The sequence below is a fragment of the Mycteria americana genome, chromosome Z (assembly GCF_035582795.1).
Source record: "Mycteria americana isolate JAX WOST 10 ecotype Jacksonville Zoo and Gardens chromosome Z, USCA_MyAme_1.0, whole genome shotgun sequence".
Lineage (NCBI taxonomy): Eukaryota > Metazoa > Chordata > Aves > Ciconiiformes > Ciconiidae > Mycteria > Mycteria americana.
In genome coordinates, this window is record NC_134396.1 from 24,589,907 (window position 1) to 24,617,658 (window position 27,752).

At 37.4% G+C, this 27,752-nt stretch overlaps 1 protein-coding gene across 5 annotated transcripts in view; it reads left to right on the forward strand.

Annotated features, from left to right (window-relative positions):
- KDM4C (lysine demethylase 4C) overlaps positions 1-27,752 on the forward strand; it is a 277,722-nt gene that overhangs the window by 185,985 nt on the left and 63,985 nt on the right. For 4 of the 5 annotated variants that reach the window (XM_075527201.1, XM_075527204.1, XM_075527202.1 and 1 more), the window contains exons 16-17: positions 8,977-9,032; positions 12,188-12,296. In XM_075527201.1, coding sequence (XP_075383316.1) covers positions 8,977-9,032; positions 12,188-12,296 — 165 coding nt within the window. Of the gene's footprint in view, positions 1-8,976; positions 9,033-12,187; positions 12,297-13,213; positions 13,278-27,752 lie in introns of all 5 variants that reach the window. The other variant, XR_012779017.1, reaches the window with a different exon arrangement.

Consider the following 27,752-nt stretch of genomic DNA (forward strand, 5'->3'; position numbering starts at 1 on the left):
ACCCTCAATTTGTCTGTAATTTTTATTTTTAGGAATATTTTGTCTCTAAAAAAATGGAAGTTTGTCTCTGAAAAGTTAATTTTAAGGTAATAACTTGAAGTGGATACAGTAATGGTCTCTGAATTGAAATTAAATAATCCCAAAAGCTATTTTCTGAGTGAAAATTATTCCCCTGGTGTGGAAGGATAAAAATATTCATTAGTGGACTATGGCTGAAAATGACATTTTCAAATGTGTTAAGAGAAACACCAACCCTTCTCTCTTTACACAAGGATAAATACAGACACAAATATAAATAAGCTGGGGAAATGAGATAGCCGAAAAGGCAGCAATGCCATATCCAAATGCACATCTGTGTTAATACTATTAGGAAGTGTGACCTTGGGCATTACAAGGCAATTGAGAGAGAAGCTGGAAGACTAAGGGTATCTATTTTAAGTTCAAAGGTTCTTCTCTAAAAAACCCACCAGAGTGGCTTGAAGAAAACAAAAGATGTTTATCAGCCTTAGCCATACAATTTGTATCTATTTGACTTAGCTATTATCTATTGACTTAGCTATTTGAACTAGGCAGAGTTCAAAATTAGATGTCTGTTTTAATTAGATACTTTTAAATGAGACTAGTAAATCAGTGTTATTGTGACACAGCTTTGTAGCAGTTGACTCAAAACTGAAAACAGCTGTTCTGACCTCTTGTTAGAAATATTTGGAAATAAACCTTGTCCTAACCACTTCTCTTAGATTTTTTGAATGCTTTTAGACACTAGTCAGAGTCAATAGACACACAGGGAAAACAGTTGATGGAAAAAAAAATGGAAATACTTTGTTAACTGGATAAATAGCGTCCTACTTAGTGCTGAAGATATTAGCAACACTTGCAATGCTTCAAACCACTAGCCAAAAGGTATACTTGAAATGATTCATTCTGGTATCACTGCTAAATAAAGCTGTGATAATAAAGTTATCACAATAACTTTATAATAATAATTTAATAATAAAGTTCGGTGAATGCATTCTCTTTGTTTTTCAAAATCACAAACCTTACAAACACAAGAAAATTAAATTATGTATTAAATGAAATGTATATGATATATATTGCAGTGTATACTTAGCAGAGCCAAGTAACAGAATTTTCCTAATATCTAGGTATATTTTCTAAAATATTTAAAAATGTATTTTGTAAAGCTTTAAAATGGCAGGTTAGATCGAATAGTAAGACCTGCCATAATGAATTAAACCAAAGTCTATTCTAGACTGTTATTCTCTCTCTAGCACAGCCAGAAATGAATATCTAGGGAAGAATCTAAGTCTTGGGCAAGCATTCCGTCATGCGTGCTCAATCTCCTACAATATGCAAATAAGAAACTGCCTTAGCCAAAGGCAGTTTCTTCGTATTTACTAAGCAAAAGTTAACCTTTGTTGGATTTCTCTTTCATGAACTTATGCAGCCTCTTTTCCAACTGGTGTAGAATTTTAGCATCCGCTCTGGCAAACAGTCACATACTCTGTGAAGAACATTTTTGTTTTTTGTTTTGAATCTGCTGCTTTCTGTTTTCCTTTGATAGCAACCACCTAGTTATTGTATTGGAGTACTTAGTCAAGCCCTTTTCCAAGTCCTTCATGATTTTACTAGCATCTCTCAAATACCATACTGTCTTCTCTTTCCTGACCTGCTTAGTTATCCCTTGTGCAGAAGCTGTTGCAGCTGATGTTAGCTGAATACAACATCTTAGCTGAATACAAGCTTTTTTTTTTTTTTTTTTAATGAGGCCTGTGAAGTAAGATTAATCAGAAATTAACAAGATCTTGATAAATTATTGAGATATCCTGGAAAACCGGATGTAATTAAATAGGGAAAAGTGCAAGATACTGAAGCTAGAATACAAACAAAGGAATGGGGAGTGATGATATAGGCCACTGCTGTAGAAGAGGTCCTGAAGGTTGTATCGCATGAGCTTAACAAGTCACTGTGGTCCAAAGGTGAACACTGTGTGAACACATCTCCCTAGATGTGGGATGCAAGATGTATCAACTAAACATGCTTTGCCTGACATCACTGAGGATTTTCTCTCATTGCATTTCAGAGGAAAAAACGTGGCCGCAGATGAAGACAGGAGGTGAAAAAGTTGCGGTTGTTTAACCGACTAAGGGGCTGTCAATAGAAAATGGCAAAAAGGAAAGGAACAATCTGTTTTTCATGTTTATGACGCATAAAGTAAAAAGAAAAAGGCTTAGGCTACAGCAGGGAATCTTCAAGTTAGCTGTTATGAAAAACTTCCTAATGGCAGGGATGTCAAAGAGCTGCAGTAGATTGCTAGGTTGATTATGGAGACTACCTTTTACAAGGAAGTTGTTGAAAGTGTGTCAGACAAAATTCATTAGGAATAACATACCTTTTATTTTTCCCTGTCTTCATCCACTGCCCTAAGTTATATATTTCATTTAATTGGATAAATATAATTCTTTGGAGATGCCATTGTAATTTACAGGATCTTAGAGGAAAGGAGAAACAGAAGTTTAACAAGAAAGAGGATCATGTGGGGCATGTTCATAGTTGTCCATAAGAATAACCATTATGTGACTTACTATATATGCCTCTGCTATGGCTTGGCTGAATTCTGTTGCCTCGTTGTGTCAGACAGCTTCCTGTCTCATACAGAATGCTATTGCTGATGAAGTAAGTATGCAAATATGGAAGTGTGAAAACTGTTTTTTATAAGCATTACTGTCAATATGACTTTGAATTTTGGCAGAGTGTAAAAAAAACTCAAAGACAACCAAATGCATTCATTTTAAAATATAAATGAGTGTGAACAGGCTTGGGTTTTGTGTGGTATTTATCCATGCAACAATAATTAATGTGCAGCTATGCCTGAGTAGTGGCATATCATTCCAAAAAAGGTGATCTGTCTTTTGGATGTATGTACCAAAGGAAGCATGGTTAGTTCACATTGACTTCAGGCTTTTGCTGCAGTTTCTAGCAGTGGTTGAAACAGAGAAATGAAAAATAAACCAGATTAGGAATACTAGTTGCAAAATTCAGTTTCATTGTGAGCAAGGGGAAGTGTTTAGTCCAGAAACTGTGGATATGATCTGTATTGTTTTGAAAAAAATGCATTGTCTCCACTAAAAAGCTAAAAGATGAAGTGAACGTTAGTGTGCTAAAGCTTGCAGATTATATGGAGAAGTCTTACTTTATACAGATACTGGAAGAGAGAGTTTTCTTTTGTAATTCTAGAATGTTATGGAGATTTTTTAAGCAGATGAGCAATTTAAAATGGTCTAAGATTTAATTTAGATAAGTGTAAAATAATATGCTTAAGAAATTATTATTTAATGCAAACACAAATGACAAAATTACTTGCTTAAAGGATTTGCAAAGTAATAGTCAATCAGAGATTGGATGTGTTCTAAGGTGATGCTCTATAATGAAGTCTCTTCCTGATTTTTACATATAGGCTGACAGGAGACACGCATGGATGCACACACTCTCTCTTTCTCTGTCAGAACATGAGTAATAATTGCTAAGGTACATGTGATTTCACTGCCATTCATGGCAGGTGTACCTGTATTAGGAATATTAGTCTTTCTAAATATCAGGTCCCCTGTATTTTCATTGCTTGCAGTATGTTGAAACTGGACGTAAAGTAATAGCCATGTCGCATGGATATAGGACAATGTATTGCAATACAGCCATGATTTACAAAATGGATTTAATGGGCTTTAAGCCCGTGATCCTTCCCACCCAGGTTTGCTATGAACACTGGTGAAATTTTCTAGTTCTTATGGGCCCAAGTTATTACAGCCTATATCCAGCAGACAGTGAATAATTCTTACCCACCACCACTATCTACTCACCAAAGATTTGTATAGGTGGTTTTTGAGAAGGGTTTAAATTTGGTTATTTGGTTCCTATAGGTCCTGCATAGGTCAAATTTTTTTCTAGCTGGTAATGAGGATATTTACAGCCACCTTCTCTTTTCTCTGGGCTACCTTTTTTTTCCCCCCTCTCTTCCCTGCCTCCCCCCCTCCTCCCCTTTTTTAAATTTCCTTTTCTTTTTTTTAACCTAGTGTGAAAGCTCTGCAGTTAGTAGGTAAGGATTATGACTTCTGTCTCTTGCAGTGTCAAATTCACAATTCTTTATTTTTACAGTGGTTAAGAGACAGTAAACTTTCAGAAGAAATTTGTTAGCAACATCTTCTTATATAAAGTCTCTCCCTGTGCTATTTTAGCTTAATTTATTTGTGGAACTTTTTTAGGGCCTTGGACTCTCTCTCTAGTTGCATTAATAAGTTACACAGCAGATGATCAGATTAAGGTTTTCCTTAAAAGTAAAAAATACCTATTAGAAGCAGGAAAAGTTCATCATTATTCAAGTAATGAATTTCAAAGTAAGCTGGCAGAAGAACATCAAAGCTCATAAAATAAGAGCAAAACCACTGTTATTTTGCAAAATAGAGAAGCAGTCAGTTAAAGGATTTTTATGACAAAGGAAGTGCTTCAATTTGAAAAAAAAATCATGAGGGATCCACTGAACTTTTTTATTTGAAAGTGGAGAATGAAGCTTTTCCCCTGCAAAGATTTCTATTGAGTCAGACTTCTTCTACCTCTACATTGTAAGCTCCTGCAAAACTGCAAGTAAGTCAGGGATCAGATGGTCAAGAAGTCCTGCACAGCTCCTTTTTTAGGAGATTGTGGTATTTGCCTCTTCCTGAATGGCTGTTCCATTTTAAGTATTATTTTCTATGCTGCTTGGCTCACTTATTTTATTACTCTCATGTGGTCATGGAGATGTGTGCCCATCTAATTTTACTGTTTTTATCTTGTACCTCCAACTGTCATATATAAAACTAACAGGTTGGACCCCTTCTGTTGGTCAGTATCTCACTATGATGGTGGCCAAGCTCTGTTTATAAAGATAAACAACACTGATAGCAGAAAAGATGACCCATTCACTCAGGGTGTCAAAATCAGTCAAAGGAAGAGCTGAAGAATCTTTCCTCTTCTAATGTGTAAGCAAGATTCTAAGGTGAATCAGGTTGAAGAGGATGCAGTGCTGTACTCAGCGGTTGTGCTAAGGGAGTCCTCAGGATTCCCAGCTAGGTTTAAAGATCTGCAGACTCTTTCACACTGTAGTTTTCACATATTCAGCTTGCCTTTGACAGCTGAATGCCAATTAGAAGCAAATTTCCCATGACTGTAGTTGTACTTTACTGGAAACAGTGCACTGTCACCATTAACTGTTTAGTGGAATTTTTGTTGTATTATTTCAGAATAATTTCAGCATGGTGAATTAATGTCTATAAACCCTTAATAATGTGATTCCTTAGCATCTAGTTTAGGCAAGTCTTTACCTTGCCTATATAGTTCAGTAAATTTTCCAACTGAGTGATGTTTTTTTGAAACCAAAATATGTTCAGGATGAGAAAGATAGTAACGGTCCTTCACATAGCTTGAGAGTATACCTGTGTAGATGGCAGCACCTCGTTATCCTAATGACATCCATAAAAGGGCAACAGACAGAAGGAGAATGTGAAGATGATTTGAATCACCCTGAAGAGTAGTTAAGGGAATTTAGTATAGATAGCTTGGCAAAAAAATACACCAAAAGGTTAGGATATGATAAGAATCTACAAATATTTGAAAGATAATTATGTATAGGAAAGAAAGGGGTGATTATAGAATCACAGAATCCTTTAGGTTGCAAAAGACCTTTAAGATCATCAAGTCCAACTGTTAACCTAGCACTGCCAAGTCTGCCACTAAACCATGTGCCTAAGCACTGCATCTACACATCTTTTAAATACTTCCAGGGATGGTGACTCAACCACTTCCCTGGGCAGCCTCTTCCAATGCTTGACAACCCTTTCAGTGAAGAAATTTTTCCTAATGTCCAATCTAAACCTCCCCTGGCACAACTGGAGGCCATTTCCTCTCGTCCTGTCACTTGTTACCTGGGAGAAGAGACCGACCCCCACCTCTCTACAACCTCCTTTCAGGCAGCTGTAGAGAGTGATAAGGTCTCCCCTCAGCCTCTGCTTCTCCAGGCTAAACAACCCCAGCTCCCTCAGCCACCTCTCGTAAGACTTGTGCTCCAGACCCTTCACCAGCTTCGTTGCCCTTCTCTGGACACGCTCCAGCACCTCAATGTCTCTCTTGTAGTAGGGGGCCCAAAACTGAACACAGGATTCGAGGTGCGGCCTCACCAGTGCTGAGTACAGGGGCACGATCACTTCCCTAGTCCTGCTGGCCACACTACAAGCCAGGATGCCATTGGCCTTCTTGGCTACCTGGGCACTCTGCTGGCTCGTATTCAGGTGGCTGTCAACCAACACCCCCAGGTTCTTCTCTGCTGGGCAGCTTTCCAGCCACTCTTCCCCAAGCCTGTAGCGTTGCATGGGGTTGTTGTGGCCCAAGTGCAGGACCTTGCACTTGGCCTTGTTAAACCTCATAAAATTTGCCTTGGCCCATGGATCCAGCCTGTCCAGGTCCCTCTGCAGAGCCTTTCTACCCTCAAGCAGATCAACACTCCCGCACAACTTGTGTCATCTGCAAACTTACTGAGGGTGTACTTGATCCCCTCGTCCAGATCATTGATAAAGATATTAAACAGAACTGGCCCCAATACTGAGTCCTGGGGAACACCACTTGTGACCGGCTGCCAGCTGGATTTAACTCCATTCACCACCACTCTTTGGGCCCAGCCATCCAGCCAGTTTTTTACCCAGCAAAGAGTACGCCTGTCCAAGGCATGAGCAGCCAGTTTCTCCAGGAGAATGCTGTGGGAAACCGTGTCAAAGGCTTTACTGAAGTCTAGATAGACAACATCCACAGCCTTTCCCTCATGCACTAAGCAGCTCACGTTGTCATAGGAGATCAGGTTGGTCAAGCAGGACCTGCCTTTCATAAACCCATGCTGACTGGGCGACTTATGGTTGAACAGAATCTCAAAGAGTAATGATTGGAAACTAAAACAGGAGGTGGTACATTAGACTGCATTTGGCATGTGAATCTAGAATGGCATGAAGTTTGTTGACTTGATCTCTTTTTGACAGAGAAATGGAAGAGTAAATAGTATTGGAGTAATTCTGGTTCCCGCCATTTTGCTTTATTTTCAAGAGTGTGGGCACTTTGGGGAGAAAGAGAAGAAATAACCTGTCCCTGTCTCCTTCCCTCCCTCCATCCATCCCTGCATTCTTCCCTCCCTTTCTCCCTGTCTCCCTCCATCCCTTCCTCCTTCCTGTGTTCTCCCTTCCACTTGTTCTCTCCACTGCCCCTCCACCCCCAATGAGCTTCTGTGTTGTGGTGGGCTTCATACAAGAACAAGTTTCCTAAGATGTGGCAAGAGAACCTCACAAAGATGCAACTAATTGAATACAAATGTTGGTTCTGGAAGAAACAGTTTTATTTATTCTCCAACAGCCAAATGGAGAAATCCTATGCAATGATGTCCTTCCCCATCTGAGCTGTTTCCCCGATTGACGAGGCTACCAAAAGTTACAAACAGTACAAGCTGAAACTCCCACTCAGTGCTGCAATAGCAGCCTCCTTATGTTCCATTTTGCTTCTTTATATGCTGAAACTACCTGTTCCTGCTCAGTCCCCTTTGAATACCTGAAGGAATTGGTATTCTGAGCCTTTGGGTTTCCTGATTTAATAGTCAGTGTTTACTATTACACAGGGAACTGTGATCTGGAACATGTTAGGTCCCATCCCAAGGCTCTTGTGGGTAAAGTAATGAACCTCAATTCTCTTCTTCACAACTCTACAATAATATTAAATAGTTAGAAGGGTACTCTGTAAGAGGATGGGTTACCTATTCTCCATGGTTTTGATAGGTAAGGCAAAAAGTTATGTGCTTAAATTGCAAAGAAGATTCAATTGTCACAATGAAGTATTTTTTAGTTAGGAAAGGTCTTTTTCATAGGAAATGTAATAAAGCATTCAGTTAAGATTTCTGGCAGACATTGATAATCTTCATTATTGGAGGTTTTAAGATGAGATCAGACTGAAGTATTACATAACATTTCTTTTTGTTTGTTTGTTTCATTTTGTTTGTTTGTTTGTTTTTTCCCCAGCAAAGGCAACTTAAATTTAGAAGTTTGTGAGACGAGCTCTCTTTTTGAGTATAGATAACACAGGCACAGGATATCTTGACTTCCTTTTGTGCATTTGGTTCTTTGTAGAGGCCATAAAAATGGAGACAGGAAGAAAAATAACTAACATTTGAAACACTTTCTCATCTGTTCCTGTGAAGGGACAAGGGAAAAAAGAAAAAACAAAGGGAAAGGATAGATTCAGAAAAGGAGGAGACTGGAGAGAGAGAGAGAGAGAAGGGTTGGAAAGTACAAAAACCTGTGTATCTGTTCAAAGGTTTAAGTAGAGGCAGGAAAAGCCCTGTTTGGCATATCATCTGGGAACCACTGAAATATACCTTGCCTAGTGCCCTGAAAGCAGTTGGAGTTGTACTGAAAATCAAGGAAGTGAAGGTCTACTGCAGCAAAGGGAACCTTTGCAGAAAAGGTTTATAAATTTGACAACTGTCGGGAACAAGCAGGTTTTCAAACTATTTTGGTTGGATCAATGGTTTGTGAGTCAGTTTCTCAGTAACTTCTATTATACTAATTATATGTCATTTTACTTTCTTTTACCTTAGTAATCTGTATGGCACTTCCAGCCTATCTATGGCAGTACTGATTAAATCCCTTTTTATTTAGTATCACTTTCAAAGTGATTCTGTCACTTTGTTTATGACTAATACTTAAAATTTATTTTTCTTTAGCTCAATGTTGTTTTTCTTTTTGTTACTGTATTCTTGTATTTTTCCTGTAAGGAAATGCAGTGTTTTTAAGTGGCAGTTTGTAACCCAGTAATTAATTACATTAGTAATTTACATATCCTTAAGATCAGCTGAATAAAACTGATTTGTAACCAGTCAATAAAGCTCACTTTTTTCTACACTATTTTTATTTCTAGGAATGTTGTCTCTGCAATTTGAGAGGTGGTGCATTAAAGCAAACTACTGACAAGAAGTAAGTAATATATACTTCGGCATTGTATGTGCTTGTTTTAAACTTTATTCCCAATCCATTCCCATGTACAAAGCATTTGTAAATCTGATTACTTGACAGTGGCCCTTTAAGCTGAATCGTTGCAGAATTAAAATGACTTCTATTTAAATGCGCCACTGGCATTTGTGAAATAGTTAGATGCTAAAATGTACATTTGTTTTAGTATTTGCACACACTTGTTCCAAATTTTATTCTGCTGGTCTTTGTGTAAAGAAAGTAAATGAGAGCTCATTTGTCATTGTTTGCATGGGCAAGTCTTATCAAACAGCGAAGTGTATTTTCTTCTTTGGTCCTGGAAAATTGTGATTACAGAATTTAATACAACACCTTTGAACTTCTAGAAACAGTATTTTTAATTAATTAATTTGAATCATATTGAAATAATTTTAGATTTTGAAGTGTTTTTTTTTTAACTACACTTCTGTCATACACTGTCAAAAATAGTATTGTTGCTGACATAATGCTATTAACAGCAGCAGTATGTTTCTCTGTGTATTTGGATGACAGAACACTATAGCAAGTAACCCTAAGAGACAAAATGGAAAATGTGCAGCTTAATATTTTTTCAAGCCCAATAGGGGAACAGTCTTTATGAATTTTGTATCTTCTCATAAATAATTAAATTATTTTAGTAACCTAGCAATATCATGTAGATCTCTTTCTTTAACCCTTTGGAATGCAGTGGTAAGAGATGATCTAGCTGCAACATTCTTTTCCACTTACCAGGCAAGAATTTATTTACTAGTGATTTGCAATTGGTTGCATGACCCTTGTAAATTGTCCAGTTAGGAGAAGATTTTATGTGAAACTTACAGGCCAGATCATACCTTCAGAAAGCATTAATATTGTAACCGTTCTAATGGAGGTTTTGACCAAAACATGAACATTCTCAGCTGCTTTTTAGTTCTGTTCTAAAGTCCCCTAAATTTGCTACTTGCTTTTCTCACTTACCCCCCCTCCCAAAGTGTCATCTCAGTAGACTTTATCATGCCCTTTTGATATTTGCTGCTGATAGATTGCATGTTGCATCTTTGAAAATACGTACATCTTTTTTGTAGAACAATTAAAATATTTTAGAAATGTTTCACAAGATTTATTCATAGAAAAAAATCCACAGAGGGTTGCAGAAAGTGACTTTCTCTGCATAACTATACCTAAAGTCTTTGGTATTGCATTACATCCCTCTGTAGGTTTCTGTTACAGATTTATGAAATGAGAGTTCTGTAAAAGTAGTTCAACTCTAGTTTTCCTGTTTCCATAACACCTTACAGTTGCTACACATTGTTGAGTCTTTCATCTATCTTTCAGCATTAGCTACCATTCCAAACTTTTGAGAGTTTTCAGAAGAGTATGTTCCAATTATGTCTTTTTTGTCCAACATGTGCATTCCCTTCCCTCCTCCTTGCCCTCTCACACACTGATTGGAGATATAGGATGAGCATTACTTAGATTTAAAAGCTAATGAATCAAACATGGTGGGGGGGTAACAATTTGTCATACTGGAGAGGTGAGATTCCTTCTTTTCAGCAGAACACAGCAATTGTTTTGAGTCCTGTTAGGTTGAGAGATGTCAGAGTATAAAGGTTTTGGTGAAGATTTATGGAAGAGACATTTTATTTATAGCATTTCTGTCCCATAAAGCTTAGAAGGTAAGACAATGTAGTTTTGCAGGCGGGCAGGCAGCAATGAAAAGAAAAAGGGTGTTATTAAAAGTTAAAAACAAAAAGTCTCAAAGCAAGACTTTTTTCTGTAAGTTAGAACATAAACAAAACTGTCACCATAATAAAATGATAGATCTACAAGCTTTATCTGCTTTTATTTGGGCTGAACTGTATAACTTGCTAATTGATATGTCATCTTCACATACAGCTCTTATTTCACACTTTGGCCAATACAACTTTAATGTCGTATGACAACAGTTTGTTTAGTCCCTGTGTGTCATATTAATACTTTTCCAGATATTTTTGTTAAAGATGAGTTATTGAAATAGCACCACTCTAGTGCACGAAACAGAAATTATTTCTGTTCTGCTGTATCACCCTCTGTCTCTCTTAGCTCCAGCCTGCATTCATGTTAATCTGCTAAGATGCTTATACAATGTGTGTCTCTGGAGATCTACAGAAAGTGGAATGAGGCAAACATTCAAGGCTTACAAAAAAGAGCAAATGGGGAAATGAGACAAGATGTACAATGAATGACAGGGAATAAAGCAAATATGAGTCAAGGAATGGAAATGTTTCCCTGTCTTCAGATTTACTAGTTGTCTACCCCAAAAATGATTTTAGAAGTAGTCTCAGAACGCTACTCCTGGTTATTAAAAATGTCATTAGCTTTTCTTTTGCTTCATATAATATGCACTTTCAATAATTTCTTACCTGAAATTAATAATTTCAGGCTTTTTTTTAGTTTCATTCAGCCTTCCTTATTTTGAGATTTATGTATTGAACCAGCATTTGGAGGACATAGCAGCGCTTTCCGATGAGTATAGGAAGCACATAGCATCATCTGACAAGCTTCCTGAAGCTGCTCTGAAATCTTACATGTAGCACTGGTCCTAGGCACTTGACAGGTACTTTCACTGCTAAAGGGGATCCAGTTCATGTTGGGCATTACAGTGACAGCCTGATCAGTTTGCTGCTTCTATGCCTTTGGGTCTTTAAACAGAAGGTCTTGATAGTATACTTTGTTTTACGCTTCGATAGATACATGACTGACTGTGATCATGTGTGTTGCCTAAGAATAGTTACTCAGGTCTGAGTAATGTTAATCTAAAATGCTGTAGGTGATAAACTGCACACAAATCAAATAGTGTGGTCTTTACATATGGACCTGGATAGCACAACTACAAAACCTTTGCACTTAATAAATTGAACGTGAAAGATGCTTAAAAAAATGTTGCAATAAAGCCGCAGTTTGAAATTATATTTACACGAAGTGGTAGTGTTGTAAGGTTTGTCAAATATGTTTCACAGAAGCTTAGAAAATCCTAATAAGGAAGTATCTAGAGATGGTTGCCTTTAAAAAAAAAAAACGCACAGCAAGTAATGAAACATCTTAAACACTTGTATTTCTATGGGGTTTTTTTGGTGGTATTCTTGACTTGCCACTTTTCACAGGTGGGCACATGTAATATGTGCAATTGCCATCCCAGAAGTCAGATTTGGTAATGTCACAGAACGTACACCGATAGACACTAGCAGAATACCTTTGCAAAGATTAAAATTGGTGAGTAGTATATTCATATATGCTTCATATATTCTTTGCTATTAAGGTGTTCCAATATTTGAAATGTATTAAAAATCTGAATTATGGTGATTATTGCCAGGTACAGAGCAGTAAACTATGTTTAAGGTAAGGAATAAATAACCAGGGTTTTATCAAGTTGGGCTTTTTGACATATAATGGCAATTCATTAACACTGTTAACAGCCTTTGGTATTTTATTAAAAGAAGTTTGAACCTGTCCTCCCCCAAAAGAAGAATAACAAACTTGACCCATGTTAACTGTGAAAGTTTCAGTTTTGGAACTGTATTGGCGTTGAAAGTGTTGAAACCCAAACAGACTGGGAATATCACACAGTACGTGTTTGTGAGGTTTTTTCATTATGTATTTTTGTCTCAAGGAACTATTTATGAAGGTAAAAGGATGTATGATCTGTTTGTTACGTGGTATCTCTACCATCTGGGCATTGAAAAATGTGCACAAAACAGATCACACATTATATTGGATGAAAAAAACCCTGTTTCCTGAGGAATTTCAAAAGCTGATGGAAAACATAAATAAAAGTGCATCAGCTACTAACAGTTGCACCCTGTGTTACATCTAGAATAACAGTGTCATTCAAGAAGGTTGATGTACACAACCAGAAGATACGCAACATAAGATATTTTCCTTGATGTGTTACATGAGGACTACTTAATTTGTCAGCCTGTGCATCACTGTGATGTCATCTGATAGAACGAAAGTGATTACCGGCCCATTCAAAATCTTAGGGAAAAGATACCATCAGTTTTATGGATCTGCCACACACTATTTCCAAAGTGGTTCTTGGTCTACCTGACCTTGTTCTTGCTCATTTTGAACTATTAATCTTTTCATTACTTTTTCCTTTCCTTTCATTCATTATTTTTTGTGTTTTGTAGCTGTATTTCTAAATGTGGAGATGCAACTTTGAGTGGTTTAAATTGACAGGCTGTCCTTCAAATGGTAATCCATTCTACATTTTTATTCAAAATTTTAAAATTTTGTTTTTCACATGTCCTTTTAAAAATAATGTAAACCACATTTCTAAGAAGTATATAGAACTTATTATAAAAAGTGTTCTTCCTAATCTGAAAATAAAACCAGTAGAAGCACTGAGAATTAATTTAATATATTTATTCTTATTTTTGAGGATCTTAAACAGTCACAGACATGTCTGGTTGGAAATTGTTTATTGAGGGGTTGAAAATACAGAAATGTTTAATTTACCAGATGTTGAAATTCATTCTCTGAGCTGTCCATGACTTGAACTGTATAAGAGTAACAGGAGCCTTTTGGAGAAGGCTTGAATTAATTTTAAATTATTGATTACGAAGGTATGGAGCCAGAATTTGTGAAGTTACATGATTTACAATTCCTAGGTCATTTCTGCTGAATATGAAGCAATTATGCTAATCAGTTATTTATAATCCCTAGTGCTTCGTCAGTTCTTGAAGCTTCCTTCAATGTAAAAGGACATTGAAGCACTACAGATTGTATTAAGCTGTATATACCCTTTTGGTCTTCTCTGAGTCCCTGAATGTTTAGATATATAGCACTTGCTTTCCTTAATGCCGTTTTTTAAAGTAAAAGAGTTTGTATATTTGAGAGGAATGAATGTTGTGATGAAGGAATTCAGCTGAATACAATAAAAATGAGAGGCAGGGTACTTTGTAACAGCCATAAATGTAGTATTGCTGCAGGTTGTGGACAGTCTTACTGTGAAGGAAGGAATCACTTTAATCCTGGTTTGGCTCATTAAACCTTACTTTTCCAAGACTTAGATTCTGACATTGAATTTATAATGAAATAGCTAGGCTTGTACTAATTTAAGGGAAGTAGGCAGTTTGACCATTTCAAAAGGCTCTATAATGATTTAATGTCAATAGACCAATAAAATGCTGGTCCTTGGGTAAAGGAGCAGAGAAAAATAGGCTCTAAAACCACCAGCATCTGTCTGCTTTTAAATTTGGACTTTTGTTCTAAATCAGTTGCTGTATCTGATGGTTTTACTCTGCTGTTTCATAGTGAATGCCCTAGCTAAACTAAGTCTCCTCAATAACATTGTAGTATTCTATATTTTTAAAAAAAATATTAAAAAAATAGATATTAGATGGAATTGCAGGGATACTTTATATTTTCTCTAAAGCCCTGTGTATTAGATACTTTTTGTAAATTATTTCTCGCTTCCTGAAACATGGGGTTCCTACTTCTCTAAAGAGGTTGCTGTCAATAACCTTGTGTATATATGCCACATCATTCTCAAATCAAATGTGATCCTTACCTTAGTCTTCACTTCCTGACTGTTGATGCTACAGAATAACAGCTATGCTCTCATACTCACTGACATTGGGTTCTTCGCCTCAGGGCAACCCCAGGAATTATTTCTCTAGGAATTGCCATCCCTTCTTCCCCCCACTTGGTCCCACTTCCATTCTTATCTTTTATTTCTCTCCATTATCATATACTCTATACTTTGGAGTGGACAGCTGATACCATCTGTCTTGCTGTTAACTTCTGTACAAGCATCCTGAGGGATTCACACTGACGTTAGCTCTGGGAATCTGTGAGCAATTGATTCGGGCTGGTTTTCCCCTTTGAAATTGTAGGGATTGCCAATACCGCTCTTCAGCAGCCAATTCCTGCTTCACAGCTATCCTATTTGTTAGGTTAAGGATATCTTTGTTCATCCACCTCCATTATTCAAAGCCAGAGAGTGTTCACTGTATAAGCAAAGGCAAGTTTTGTACATTGTTTGTTGATATTGAGCCTTCATAAAAAATAAATTTTTTAAAAATACATTTTTGGGCATATCTTTATAATGCTCTTTATGTTAAAGCATGGGATAGCTAATAAATGTGGGCTGTCCTACTATGCCATATCTCCTTTACAAAATTTGGCATGTTTTGTTGAAATTTTTTAAATGAGAGGAAAACAATGGAAAACAAATATAAAAGGATAGATTACATTCTAACGTGCAGCCATACCAGAACTAGATCTTACAATGTAGGAGCAAATAGCTGTAGTTGTTTTAAACATTTGTCTTTCTATCCCTGTCCTCCCCCTTCCTCCTTCCCCTCCTTTCCGCCATTCCTCCTTCACGTCTTTCTCTCTGAAATAGTAACAAACCCAAATAAGCAGAACATCTACTGTTTTCAGAGATCTGTAGAGGCTGAGCTGACATTTTCTTTAATGTAGCATCTAGAAAGGAATATCAAAGGAAATAAAAAGTCAGTGTTTTATTTTTGACAAATTAAATAACATCTGTGCAAACATGAACATATTGGTAGGCTGTTTTTTATTGCTTAGCTAGTTGTATACTGATTGCTGTTAAATAGTTTTAATTCACTAGACATTTTGGGTTGGAATCAGTGTGTTTCCTGTCAATTTTTCCATTATTAAATATTCAGTATATACTCATTTCTTCCAGAGTAAAACATCAATATTTGTATTATGATTACAGTAGCTCATAGCTTTAAATTGTTTTATGCAACTGTTTCATGTTTGCAAGTTAGTGGGTTTTTATAGAATGCCAAAATGTTTTCATATTTCCCTAGCTTTTTTCAATGGGTTACATGCCATGTTCCATCATTGCTGAAAATTTACGTGATAGTGAAATGTTCATTAAAAATTAATTCTCTTGAAAATTATTCCTTAATGCTAGTGCATAAAACCAGTCTAAATCAATACTAATAGAAGATTTTGGTGCTTTGTCTTTCATAGGGGAATGTGAAAGAAAAGAATGTGATACATTCTGTGTTGAAATAAAGCAGGTTGCACCATCACTTATATTTTAGGGGTGTACACCCATGATACTGATGGACTGTAGTTGACTTTTCATGTGAAAGCAAAAGGCCTCCCAAGCAACCTCAGTGTACAGAGCATCCCACAAAGACGCTATAACCTGTAGTTTCTCCACATTACCTCTCTGTGACTATACCTTTTCTCTTTTTTGAAACTTATGTGAATGGGAAAATGAGACTGTCCTGGTCTCTTTTGTCAGAGAGTCAGGCTTTCTTCCTTTATTTTAGATTCTGCCTGGATGGTCACATCCATCAGACACTTTGAGTTCCAACAGCCATGTGGAATGACAATTTGTGATTTATCAAGCTAGGAAACATATACGTTGAATTCACATGTTTATGCACAGGTTCTAAAATGAAATGGCTGGAAAAATATACCTTACCATATCACACATTTTAAAACAATATTTTACATAAACTACAGTGTGCTAGCTGCTTTGCAGACATTTAGTTCAGATGGTCTCTGTTCCAGTGGTCTCCAAGTTTAACAGCAGACATATGAACAAGCGTGAAGACGGGAAATACACAAATGCTTAAATACCGTTTAATCACAGTTAAAATGTTAGGAACAGATAAAAGGGAGGCAGAGTTGGTGAGAAGTGATGGTATGGAGGGGGACCACACGAAATTTGTCTAAACATATATACAGAGTTTCAGCTGGTGACGATTTGGAAGAAGTGTGTGATTTGGAGGAGAGTTTATGCCACTAATGAGTGTGGTGTCAGCTTCCATCCCAACACAGTTTAACAGCATCTAACGGTTTACCCAAAGCAGATAAAGCTTAGGTTTCTAGCTGAGTTTAGCTTTATTTATTTTATTTATTTATTTTATTTTTGCCTTGTTCTATTTGTCCTTAAGTCTCCAGGAGAAGCTTGGGTGTAACCTCCTGCTTTTGAAAACTTGTTTTCCTTGGCTATTTATATGTATGGGGCTTTGGGTCATAGAAAACAGACTGTGGATTCCTGCGTGTGTCAAAATCAACGATAAAACTCCATTTTACTTTGGGAAGGGAAAAGCTTTTCCCCAAGTACCTAGATAGTCTCTGCTTTCAAAAGAGTGCTAATTACTCAGCTATAATTATAAATATGGACTATAGCTGCATGAAAAAGTCTCTGGAGATGAAAAAATCAGACTGACCTCTCAAACATAAACTCAGCCTTTAAAAGAGAGAATAAGTACTCTCTTGTCTGTCATTCTATTTTAATAAAACATAGGACTTAAAAAAGAATTAAATAAAAGCACTTACTATTATATGGCAAAGGAATCCAAGCCAACAGGAATATTGAGCCTAGTATCATTTACCCTTGTCGGACATGTGACTTATAATGGACAGTAGACATTGTAAATGAAAGTGTTTAAATATTTCATCTGTTGCAAAAGAAACATTTAAATAGAATCATTAGCATCTGTTCCTGAATCTGTATATTTAAGATGTCAACTCTAACATCATGTTTTGAATAGAATACATATCAACTCAATAGCAAAATACATTATCTGCTTTTGGTATTTTCAGTGTTTTCACATGCTTGAGTATTGGATTGACTTTGTCCTTATAGGCAGTCACTGCAATGCTGTACTGAAACATGCACATAAGATGCCTTTGTTTCTTTATCTGTAGAGTTTCCTATTATTTTTACATTTGAAATCCTATTTCTCCAACAAAATAGAGGTAGAAAATGAGTTTTGGAATAGCTGAAGTTGCCCTGAAGCTTTTGATGACCTCAAATTTGTATTTGACAAGTGAACCGAGTATAAGCACAAGTGTACTCTGAGTGAGGAACATTATTTTGAAAAGAAATTTACACTGTGATGATGACTGATCTACAAGCCTTTCAGTATCTGGCTGAAGCCATAAAGTTCTTTTTAGAAGCCTATACACTTGAAAATTTGCACCTGAAGGCAAATAATAGTGAGCTTGAAAGCCAAAGATTATAGTTTTGAAAGGTACATCAATTCTGAAAATACAGAGGTTTCTCTGTGGTATGCCACTGAAGAATGGAATCAAAGCGAAAATGTGTATGAGCTTTTAAAAGAATGAGCAAATATTCTCCTGCCTGTCATTCTATTTTAATGATGTATGGAACCTAAAAAAGGATTAAAGACATTTGAGGACACCGCTCATCTTCTGTGTTCTAATTTGTAATGAAATTCATTTGTTAAACTACAGTGGGGTAGTAGAACTATTGCAGCTGGGTTTGTGAGAGTAAAGAAACACTTGCAGTGATGTATACCAGTGTTGCTATGCATTTCTGGTAATACAAAGAGGTATTGATTACTTTTCAACGTTTCCAAAAATATTGCTGGCAGGACAATTGAGGAGAATCATTATACCATACATAAATTCATGCATTAACTAACTCACTGCACACATTCACAGGCAATGGGAGCAAAATAGACAAAAATCTGAGGTAGATTTTAAGATATTTCCAAATTGTTTAAAAACTGTTAATGAAATAGCCTTAAATAGCACACTTTTTGATTTAAAAAAATGCTAAGCTAAAAATTATGCAATACTTGATTATTGCAATATATAATTTGTTAAAAATGTAGTGACTTATTGCAGTCATGTACAAAGTACAATTTAGTGTACATGCTTTAGCTGCAGCATTCATAAGATTTTTAATAAGTATGTTAGAAGAATGTACACTGCTGGCTGTATAGTACTTACTGTCAGAATAATTCGCTACAATGAGCAGATCCTATTGCAAACTGTCAAATTTGTATCTTGCAGCAGTACCATACTATTAAGTCTTATGAAAAACATGGAAACTGTTAGATATGCATGACTATAAATAATGTCTGAAGACATGGACATGTCTGTAAGAATAAAAACAGAGTGTTTAAAATGTTAACTAGTCCTCTGAATTTCTTTTTACTTGCAGAGAGGACTGAGGACTTTATGTGCAAGAAAATGGATTTTTCCTATAAAAATCCTTTGAAAATTTTAAAGATCTGAATAGTCCATAATAAGATGTGTAGGTCTGATAGAGTCAGGTCTATATTTTGAAGTTAATCTCTGTCTATACAATATGTATTTGTGTATAGGTGAGATCATGTATGTGTTTTTTTTGTGTCCACACACAAATGGACAGTAATGCAACAAGTGTATGAGAAAGGTAACTCGTAAGTTAAACAAATATATGTCCAGAGGTGACTGTCATTGAAGAGCTAAATGAAATGCTGAGTTTTGAAGTGAGTAATAAGGTTGAGAGTGAAGAATCATTTCATTTCATAGATAATATCCTACATTGTCAAACATGGAATAACTCTCTGAGCTCTAATAATTTGATGACAGCAAAGTAGCAACTGTGTAATATGAGGATCACAAGTTATCTAAACGGTTTTACTTTGCATCAGTAAAAAAAATTTTTTAAAAACATCCTAAATTAAAAAAAATTATAAAACTGCTGAATTTATTTTTTATTTTGGCTTATGTTTATTTAAATCTCCTGATAAAGCTTTCAGAAGTGCTTACATGCTTTAAAGATCACAGTCCACTTTCAAATATGATTTGAGTATTTGGGGACAGTAATACCTTTCTTCTGAAAGAGCAGAAGGGCTTGTGATTGTATTTCATATCAAAGCTTAATTTTTTACTGGTATTCATTTGAAAGATCTTCTAATTGGACCAGTAAAGTAGCATATCCTATCAGGATCTCCTTCTACAGTTATTCACCTGAACTTTGCACACACTGTAATATTTGACAAGTCACTTTATGCCTTAGTTTACCTTTCTCTTTGTCAATACTGGTGTCACTATGTTGCTGAGAAAACTATTGCCTAACATCTGTGTAAAATTTTGAAAATACAGCGTTCCATCAAGTTGTTAAGAGTTACTTTATGTTCCCAGGATTATTAATGATGGGTGTTGGTGGACATCAGATTTATTTATGAATTAACATTTAGATTGTGGGGTTTTGAACCTTAATTTTTTGTTATTAATTGCATATAAAAATTTTCTGTAGAAAAATTTTTCTATAGAAAGGCGTTTGATTTAGAAAATGATACATCATATATAAGGGAAAAGAAAAAGTGTGAGAATTAAAACAGCCAGGAAAGGGACAGAAACATGTCAGCTGATGAGGGACAGAAACATGTCAGCTGATGTAAGTGTAGTAACTAGCAAGGATTAAATGTGTCCAGTGTATGCAGAATTTAAGTAAAGTTTTAGAAAACTGGGAGAAAGAAAACTGACACCAGGATTGTATCTGTAAGAAAAGAATTTGGAGACAGCATAATCCAGGAAGGTTTATCTCTGATCACCACATGCACAAGCTGTAGAGGCAATTTTATTGGTTTTGGTTTTGTTGTTGCTTGTGTTGTTTGTGACTATAAGTCATGGAATACACATCAAACCAAGATATTTTTAAATGTAAATTTAAAAGAGAAAAAATTTCTTCCATAATCTTCTATCATTTCTGTGTCCAGGGTAAGCTATTTTAAACTGGAGCATCACTGCAATTATTACCAGTTTGATTTATGACACCATAAAGATGTATTGTTCAATCTTCCAGAAATGTACCTTTTTGTTATCCATAAGTCTTAGGTAGTTTTGAATAAATTTTGCTGTGCTATTGACTATAGACACCTTACATACATTTTAAACAACCAACTCGCCTCACCAACATCAGTGGGTGCTTATATATCACTCCATTATACTTTTATTCCTTTAAAGTCCTGTCCTGGTTGCAGCTGGGATAGAGTTAATTTTCTTCCTAGTAGCTAATATAGGGCTGTTTTTAGGATGAGGCTTTTTTTTGATTTTTAGGGCTTGTATTTAGGATGAGAATAACATTGATAACACGCTGATGTTTTGGTTGTTGCTAAGCAGTGCTTACACTGGCCAAGGATTTTTCAGCTTCCCATGCTCTGCCAGGAGCACAAGAAGCTGGGAGGGGGCACATCCAGGACAGCTGACCCACACTGCCCAAAGGGCTGTTCCATACCATATGATGTCATGCTCAGTATAGAAACTGGGGGGAGTTGGCTGGGGAGCAGCAATCGATGCTCAGGGACGGGCTGGGCGTGGTAAGCATTTGCATCACTTGGTTTTTTTTGGTCTTCCCTGGGTTTTGTTCTTCTCTCTCTCCCTCTCTTGTTATTTTCCTTTTAATTACTTTTTTTTTTTTTTAATTATTAAACTCTTCTTATCTCACCCATGAGTTTTCTTACTTGTGCTCTTCAGATTCTCTCTCCCATCCCACCGGGAGGGGGGAGGGTGAGCGAGCGGCTCTGTGGTGCTTCGTTGCCGACTGGGGTTAAACCACGACAAGTCCCCACTGTTTTATGTCCTCTAGAATCATAGAATGGTTTGGGTTGGAAGGGACCTTTAAAGATCATCTAGTCCAAACCCCTGCCATAGGCAGGGACATCTTTCAATAGATGAGGTTGCTCAAAGCCCCATCCAACCTGACCTTGAACACTTCCAATGATGAGGCATCCACAACTTCTCTGGGTACCTGTTCCAGTATCACACCATGCTCATTGTAAAAAAATGTCTTTCTTATATCCAATCTAAATCTACCCTCTTTCAGTTTAAAACTGTTGCTCCTTGTCCTGTCACTACAGGCCCTGGTAAAAATCCTTTCCCTGTCTTTCTTATAAGCCCCCTTGAAGTGTTGAAAGACCACAATAAGTTCTCCCCACAGCCTTCTCTTCTCCAGGCTGAACAACCCCAGCCCTCTCAGCCTTTCTTCACAGGAGAGGTGTTCCATCCCTTCGATCATTTTTGTCTTGGACCCGCTGTAACAGGTCCATGTCTTTCTTGTGCTGGGGACCCCAGAGCTGGATGCAGTACTCCAGCTGGGAGTACTCTCATGAGAGCGGAGTAGAGGGGGAGAATCCCCTCCCTTGACCTGCTGGCCATGCTGCTTTTTATACAGCCCAGGATATGATGGTTTTCTGGGCTGCAAGTGCACATTGCTGGCTCGTGCCCAATTTTTCATCCACCAGTACCCCCAAGTCCTTCTCCACAGGGCTGCTCTCAATCCATTCATCCCCTGGTCTATAATGATACTGGGGATTGCCCCAACCCAGGTGCAGGACCTTCCACTTGGCCATGTTGAACCTCATGAGGTTCACAAGGGCCCACTTCTCAAGCCTGTCAAGGTCTCTCTGGATGGTATCCTTTCCCTCAAGCCTATCAGCTGCACCACTCAGCTTGGTGTCATCTGCAAACTTCTTGAGGGTCCACTCAATGCCACGATCTCTGTCACCAAAGAAGATATTAAATAGTACTGGTCCCAGTAGGGACCCTTTTGAGGGACACCACTCATTACTGGTTCCTACTTGGACGCTGAGGTGTTGATTGTAACTCTTTGAATGTGGCATCCAGCCAATTCCTTATCCATCTGATAGTCCATCCAAACCCATATCTCTCCAATTTAGCAGCAAGAAGGTTGTGGGGGACCATATCAAAGGCCTTACAGAACTCCAGGTAGATGACATGTATAGTTCTTCCCTTGTCCACTGATGCAGTCAGTCCACTGTTAGTGAAGGCCACTTGATTAGTCAGGCATGATTTGCCCTTGGTGAAGCCGTGCTGGCTATCTCCAGTCACCTCCCTGTCTTCCATATGTTTCAACATAACTTCCAGGACTCTCTGTTCTGCGATCTCATGGGGCGCTGAGGTGATGCTGACTGGTCAATAATTCCCAGGGTCTTCCTTTTTACCCTTTTTAAAAAAGGGTGCAATATTCCCTTTCCTCCAGTCACCAGGGACTTTCCCTGACTGCCATGATTTCAGATATCATGGAGAGTGGCTTGGCAACTACATCAGCCAGTTCCCTCAGGACCATAGGATGCATCTCATTGGGTCCCATGGACTTGTGTATGTTCAGGTTCGTCAAATGGTCTCAAACCTGATCTGTTACAGTGGGAGGGACTTCATTCCACCAGTCCCTGCCTTGAAGTTCAGGGATTTCAGAGATGTGGGGAGAGCGATTACCAGTGAAAACTGAGGCAAAAAAAAGTTGTAGAGTACCTCAGCCACCTCCATGTTGGTTGTCACTAGTTCTGTCTCATTTGTTGGGGGAGTACATTTTCTTTAATCTTCCTTTTCTGACCAACATACCTGTAGAAGCCATTCTTATTACTCTTTGCATCCCTTGCCAAATTGAGCTCCAGCTGTGCCTTAGCTTTCCTGACCCCATCCCTACACAGACGGGAAGCATCCCTATATTCTTCCCAGGATACCTGTCCCTGGTTCCACTGCCTGTGCATTTCCTTCTTATGCTTCAGTTTGACCAGGAGGTCCTTACTCAGTCACGATGGTCTCCTGCACTCCTTGCCTGATTGCTCACACATGGTATTCAAAAGCTCTTGTGCCCGAAGAAAAATGTCCATAAAGAGCTGCCAGCTCTGTTCTGCTCCTTTATCCCTGAGGGAAGTTTCTCCCAGGGAGTCCCACCCTGTAATTCCCTAAACAACTGAAAGTTCACTGTTCTAAAATTCAAGGTCTTGACTTTACTCTTCGCCTGGCCCATATCCCTTGAGATTGTGGATTTCACCAGGGCATGATTACTGCACCCCAGGCTGCCACCAATCTTGACCTCTGTAATTAGTTAATCTGTGTTGGTAAGCAACTGGTCTAATAATGCTTCTCCTCCAGTTGGGCTATCACCTGGATTAAGAAATTATCCTTGATGCTCTCCAGGAGTCTTCTGGACTGTTTACATCTTGCTGTGCTGTTTTTCCAGTAGATGTCAGGGTGACTGAAGTCCCCCAGCTGGATCAGAGCCTGTGAGCATGATGCTTCCCGTAGTTGAAGTAAGAAGGCTTCATCAACAGGATCCTGTTGACTGAGTGGGGGGTAATAAGCACCAACCATGATGTTTCCTTTGTTGGCTTGGCCCCTGATTTTTACCTGTAAGCTCTCAATCTGTTCATTGCTGTTTTTCAAAACCAGCTCTGTGCAGTCAATCTATTTTTTTTACATAGAGAGCAACCCCTCCTTCCTTGCCTGTCCCTTCTGAGCATTTTATAGCCATAGATTGCAGCGCTCCAGTTATGTGATTTGTCCCACCAAGTTTCAGTGACAGCTATTAGATCATAGCTTTTCAGCTGCGCAGTTGCTTCCAGTTCCTCCTGGTTGTTACCCATGCTACATTCTGTTTTATGGATTTGGTGTTTTAAGGATAGAATGATGAATAATTGCTAAATTAATTATTTGGACATAACTGGAAATAGTTGGAAACTCAGTTCAGTGAGAATGTTTAGCTTTCAGATGTTAACTTTGGATTTTTAGTACTCTAAGCCAATTTTTTTCTGTCATTTTCTCATTTAAAGTTCTGTGCCACAAGGCATTGCTGTGGCGATTCTTGGAACATTATTGTCAGAGCTGTTCCCTGAAGTGACAAAGGTCCAGTTCAGGTTATAAGCTTGAGAACCTGTCTACATGAACAGATATTAGTTTTCCTTTAGGAAGCTGACTGCTGTTTGAAATATATTTGTAAGGAGCTGCTGAAGAAAGTAGTAAGTTGAGTTGAGCAGCAAATTGTGGGGATTTGAAGTAACTCAAGTTAGTGTTCATTTTAAAGAGCAAAGAATGATTGCTGAACTGCTGCCAGGGATTACCTTTTTCCATGAGTTGAAGTAGCTCTTTGAGCTTTCTGTATATGCAGTTTCCAAGAAAAAGTATGAGGTGTATGTTTTAGATAAGTTTTATTACTGGAAAAATGGCACATTCTTTTACAGCCTAGTGATTTGTCCTCCCTTTGTTTACAGTGTGGCTCTTTTAACAGTAATTTCTTTCATCCTGCTGTTTTGTTTTGCATCCCATTGTTATCAGAAGAAGGCATGGTCTCTTAGATAGCCACAGCTTGAACTGTAGAACAGTCTTAAATTACCCCAAACTACAGAGAACAACATTCTGTCCCTGGAGGAGTGGCATATTTTCTGCTATATACATAGTGGTGCGAGATCATTTGCTAGACACATCCAGTGTGTTTAACTGTGTGGTCTTCAGGAATGGCTGTACGTTGTTTTCATTACCAGCAAGCATCACATCCATCTTGTCAGCTCTGAACTTAAGCAGCTTACTTATTCCTTGCACCTTATCACAGCAGGGCACTTGGCAAGCTGCAACTACACTGTCCAAGTCTGACAAATGTAAGTCATAAAGCGATGTCAACATCGTAATGATGGCACTGCAGCCTACATCATCTTCCAATTTCTCCAGTAGCCTCTATGTTACAGAGTGACACTGTATGACAGAAAGGTCTGTTGGTGGACAGCCACTGTTACTGTCTGTTTTTTTCAGCAGAGAAGGTGGGGTGCCTAAAGGTGCCATAATAAAATCACACATAAATTGGTGTAAAGTTCATAAAATGAGTAATGAATATGTTAACTTCATATTGCATAAAATTTAACTTTGTGAAACTGGGCAGATATAAGGGTATATGAACAGAAGTAGAGGCTGTGGAAAATATCCTAAACTGTATTTGAAAAATTACATATTCCTCTGCTTTTTGGACATCACAGCAATAGTAAGAGATGTGTTCTTGTGCAAGTGTAACTCAACAGAGTTGTAAATAAAGAAGCCATTGCAAACAGAATCTTTGTTTTAAAGACCTGATACTGGGGAAGAGTTAATACACATGAACCTTTAGTCTTTTGCATGGTGTCTCATGTTTGTCATCCCTTTAATAGAATTGTAGCTGTCTACCTTATCTTTTATTGTTAAGGCAACATGTTAGCCAGAGAAATGATGGCTGGAGGGAGTGGAACAAATAGAAGAATTATTCATATTTCTGATTGTGTATGATACTCAGCTAACCATCTGGTCTATAGTTTGTTGGTTCTCTTCTGCAATATTAAATATCAATTCCTTAATGACAGAGGAACTAGAGTCTTGCAGCTAGGCAGCACTTAATGTGATTTTGGAGAACTTCCAGATCTCTTTTGAGTAATAAGGCTTGACTTATATTGCAGATGTCCTTTGGTTGGGAGCCTTTTGCTTTTAGACCATCATGGAAGTGTATTTCTATCCTTGTGAGAGGTCTTTTCTTTTTATAACTGAAATCTGTTTGCTGGCTAATTAATTTTGCTGCTATAACACAACTTGCAGTGTAGACTTATCCTAGTCAGAGCTGCCTATAATGTACATTTTCCAGTTCAGCATCATAGTTTTAAGACACGCCATCTATCTGAAAAATACTGTGGTCACAGTGATAGTTGCCTTTGAGATAACTATCATGCAAGTCTCTTTTACCCTTAGGAATTTTCTGTTTGCAATAATCCCCTCTACTTCTTTAACTAGTCATGGTAGAAATTATCTCATTATAGGAAGTAGAAATCGGATAGCTTTTAAATAGAAATTGAAAATTTGCAACTCTCTGCTGGATGTGCCTTGTTAAGTTAATGGGAAATTTATGCTTGTAGGAGCTAAAAGTTTACTGAAGGTGTCACAGAAAAGATCTGCTATCCCTTAGTTTTGAGTGTTCATTTTCACGCATGTAGCTCACACATACTTAGTTGCATTGCTTTTACATGCATATACATGTACATGCACACACATATTCCTATACATATGGAGTTAATACTGGCTTTTAGAATAAGGGAAGCTTAAGAAAATAAAATTCCTTTGATACAAGCATTTGTCCAACTCACACAGACATGGAAGTAACTACTTGATGTATATTTACATTATTCTTTGTATTTCTTTTGGACACTTAGCAGAATATATGAAGCTAGAAAGATTTGACTCATTTGTTCTTTTTGCACAGAGATTGAATGTCTGAATGGTCCAGGGTCATTGTTTGATGTCAGTAACTTCTTGTTTTTCTGCAGTGAGAATATAGAGTTTTTGCTCCAGAGAGTTTATGGTAACTATTGTCTTATTTCTGTGCTTCTGCCATTTTATGTCAAGATTCTCCCCCCCCCCCCCCCCCCGATTAGGTTAGTGATTTGAGGTGTCGTAACCTTCCATTCTATTTTAAATCCTTTCATTATTACATGACCTATTATCGTAAACTCATTTATACAAATGTACTTCAAACTTGTGACTTCAGGATTCGTAGCTCTTTTTCTTCATCTCAGAGGAATGAGATTCTCCATTTATAAAAGGCAGAAGGGCTTTGGTCACTTGCTGTCACTTTCACAGATTTGCTGTTGACTGGAAAAATGCACAAAAAGCTATTTAAAAGCTCAGTTGTTTTTATACATTTTTAACATAAATATGCAGCACAGAATGTATTCCATGTATGTTATATATCTTTTGGATTCCTGCTCTTCAGCAGCATTGTAGGTTTTATTAAAACATACATATATATGTATATATATAAATCTCGTTAATATACCAGTGCGGATTTTTTTATTATTACTAGCAGGAACATATATGACTATTCATAAATGGATGCTTGTTTTACTTAAATGATTGTTTCCAAAGTTAATGACATAAGAAGAGATAAGACAGCCAGCAGGTTTTTCGCTACTGCATTACTGTATTGCTTTACTGTAACTGAATGACACCAACTTACCACATTTTTTTTCAGTTATTGTGTTTTAGGTTTTTGGGGGCTAGCTTTCAGCCAGTTTGGGTGACAACACCAAACAATATAGGAAGTTTGAAAGGATCCCTGATGTGTTACTTTAAAGCAGCAGTAAACACTGCAAATGATTATTCAGTGGGTCATATTTG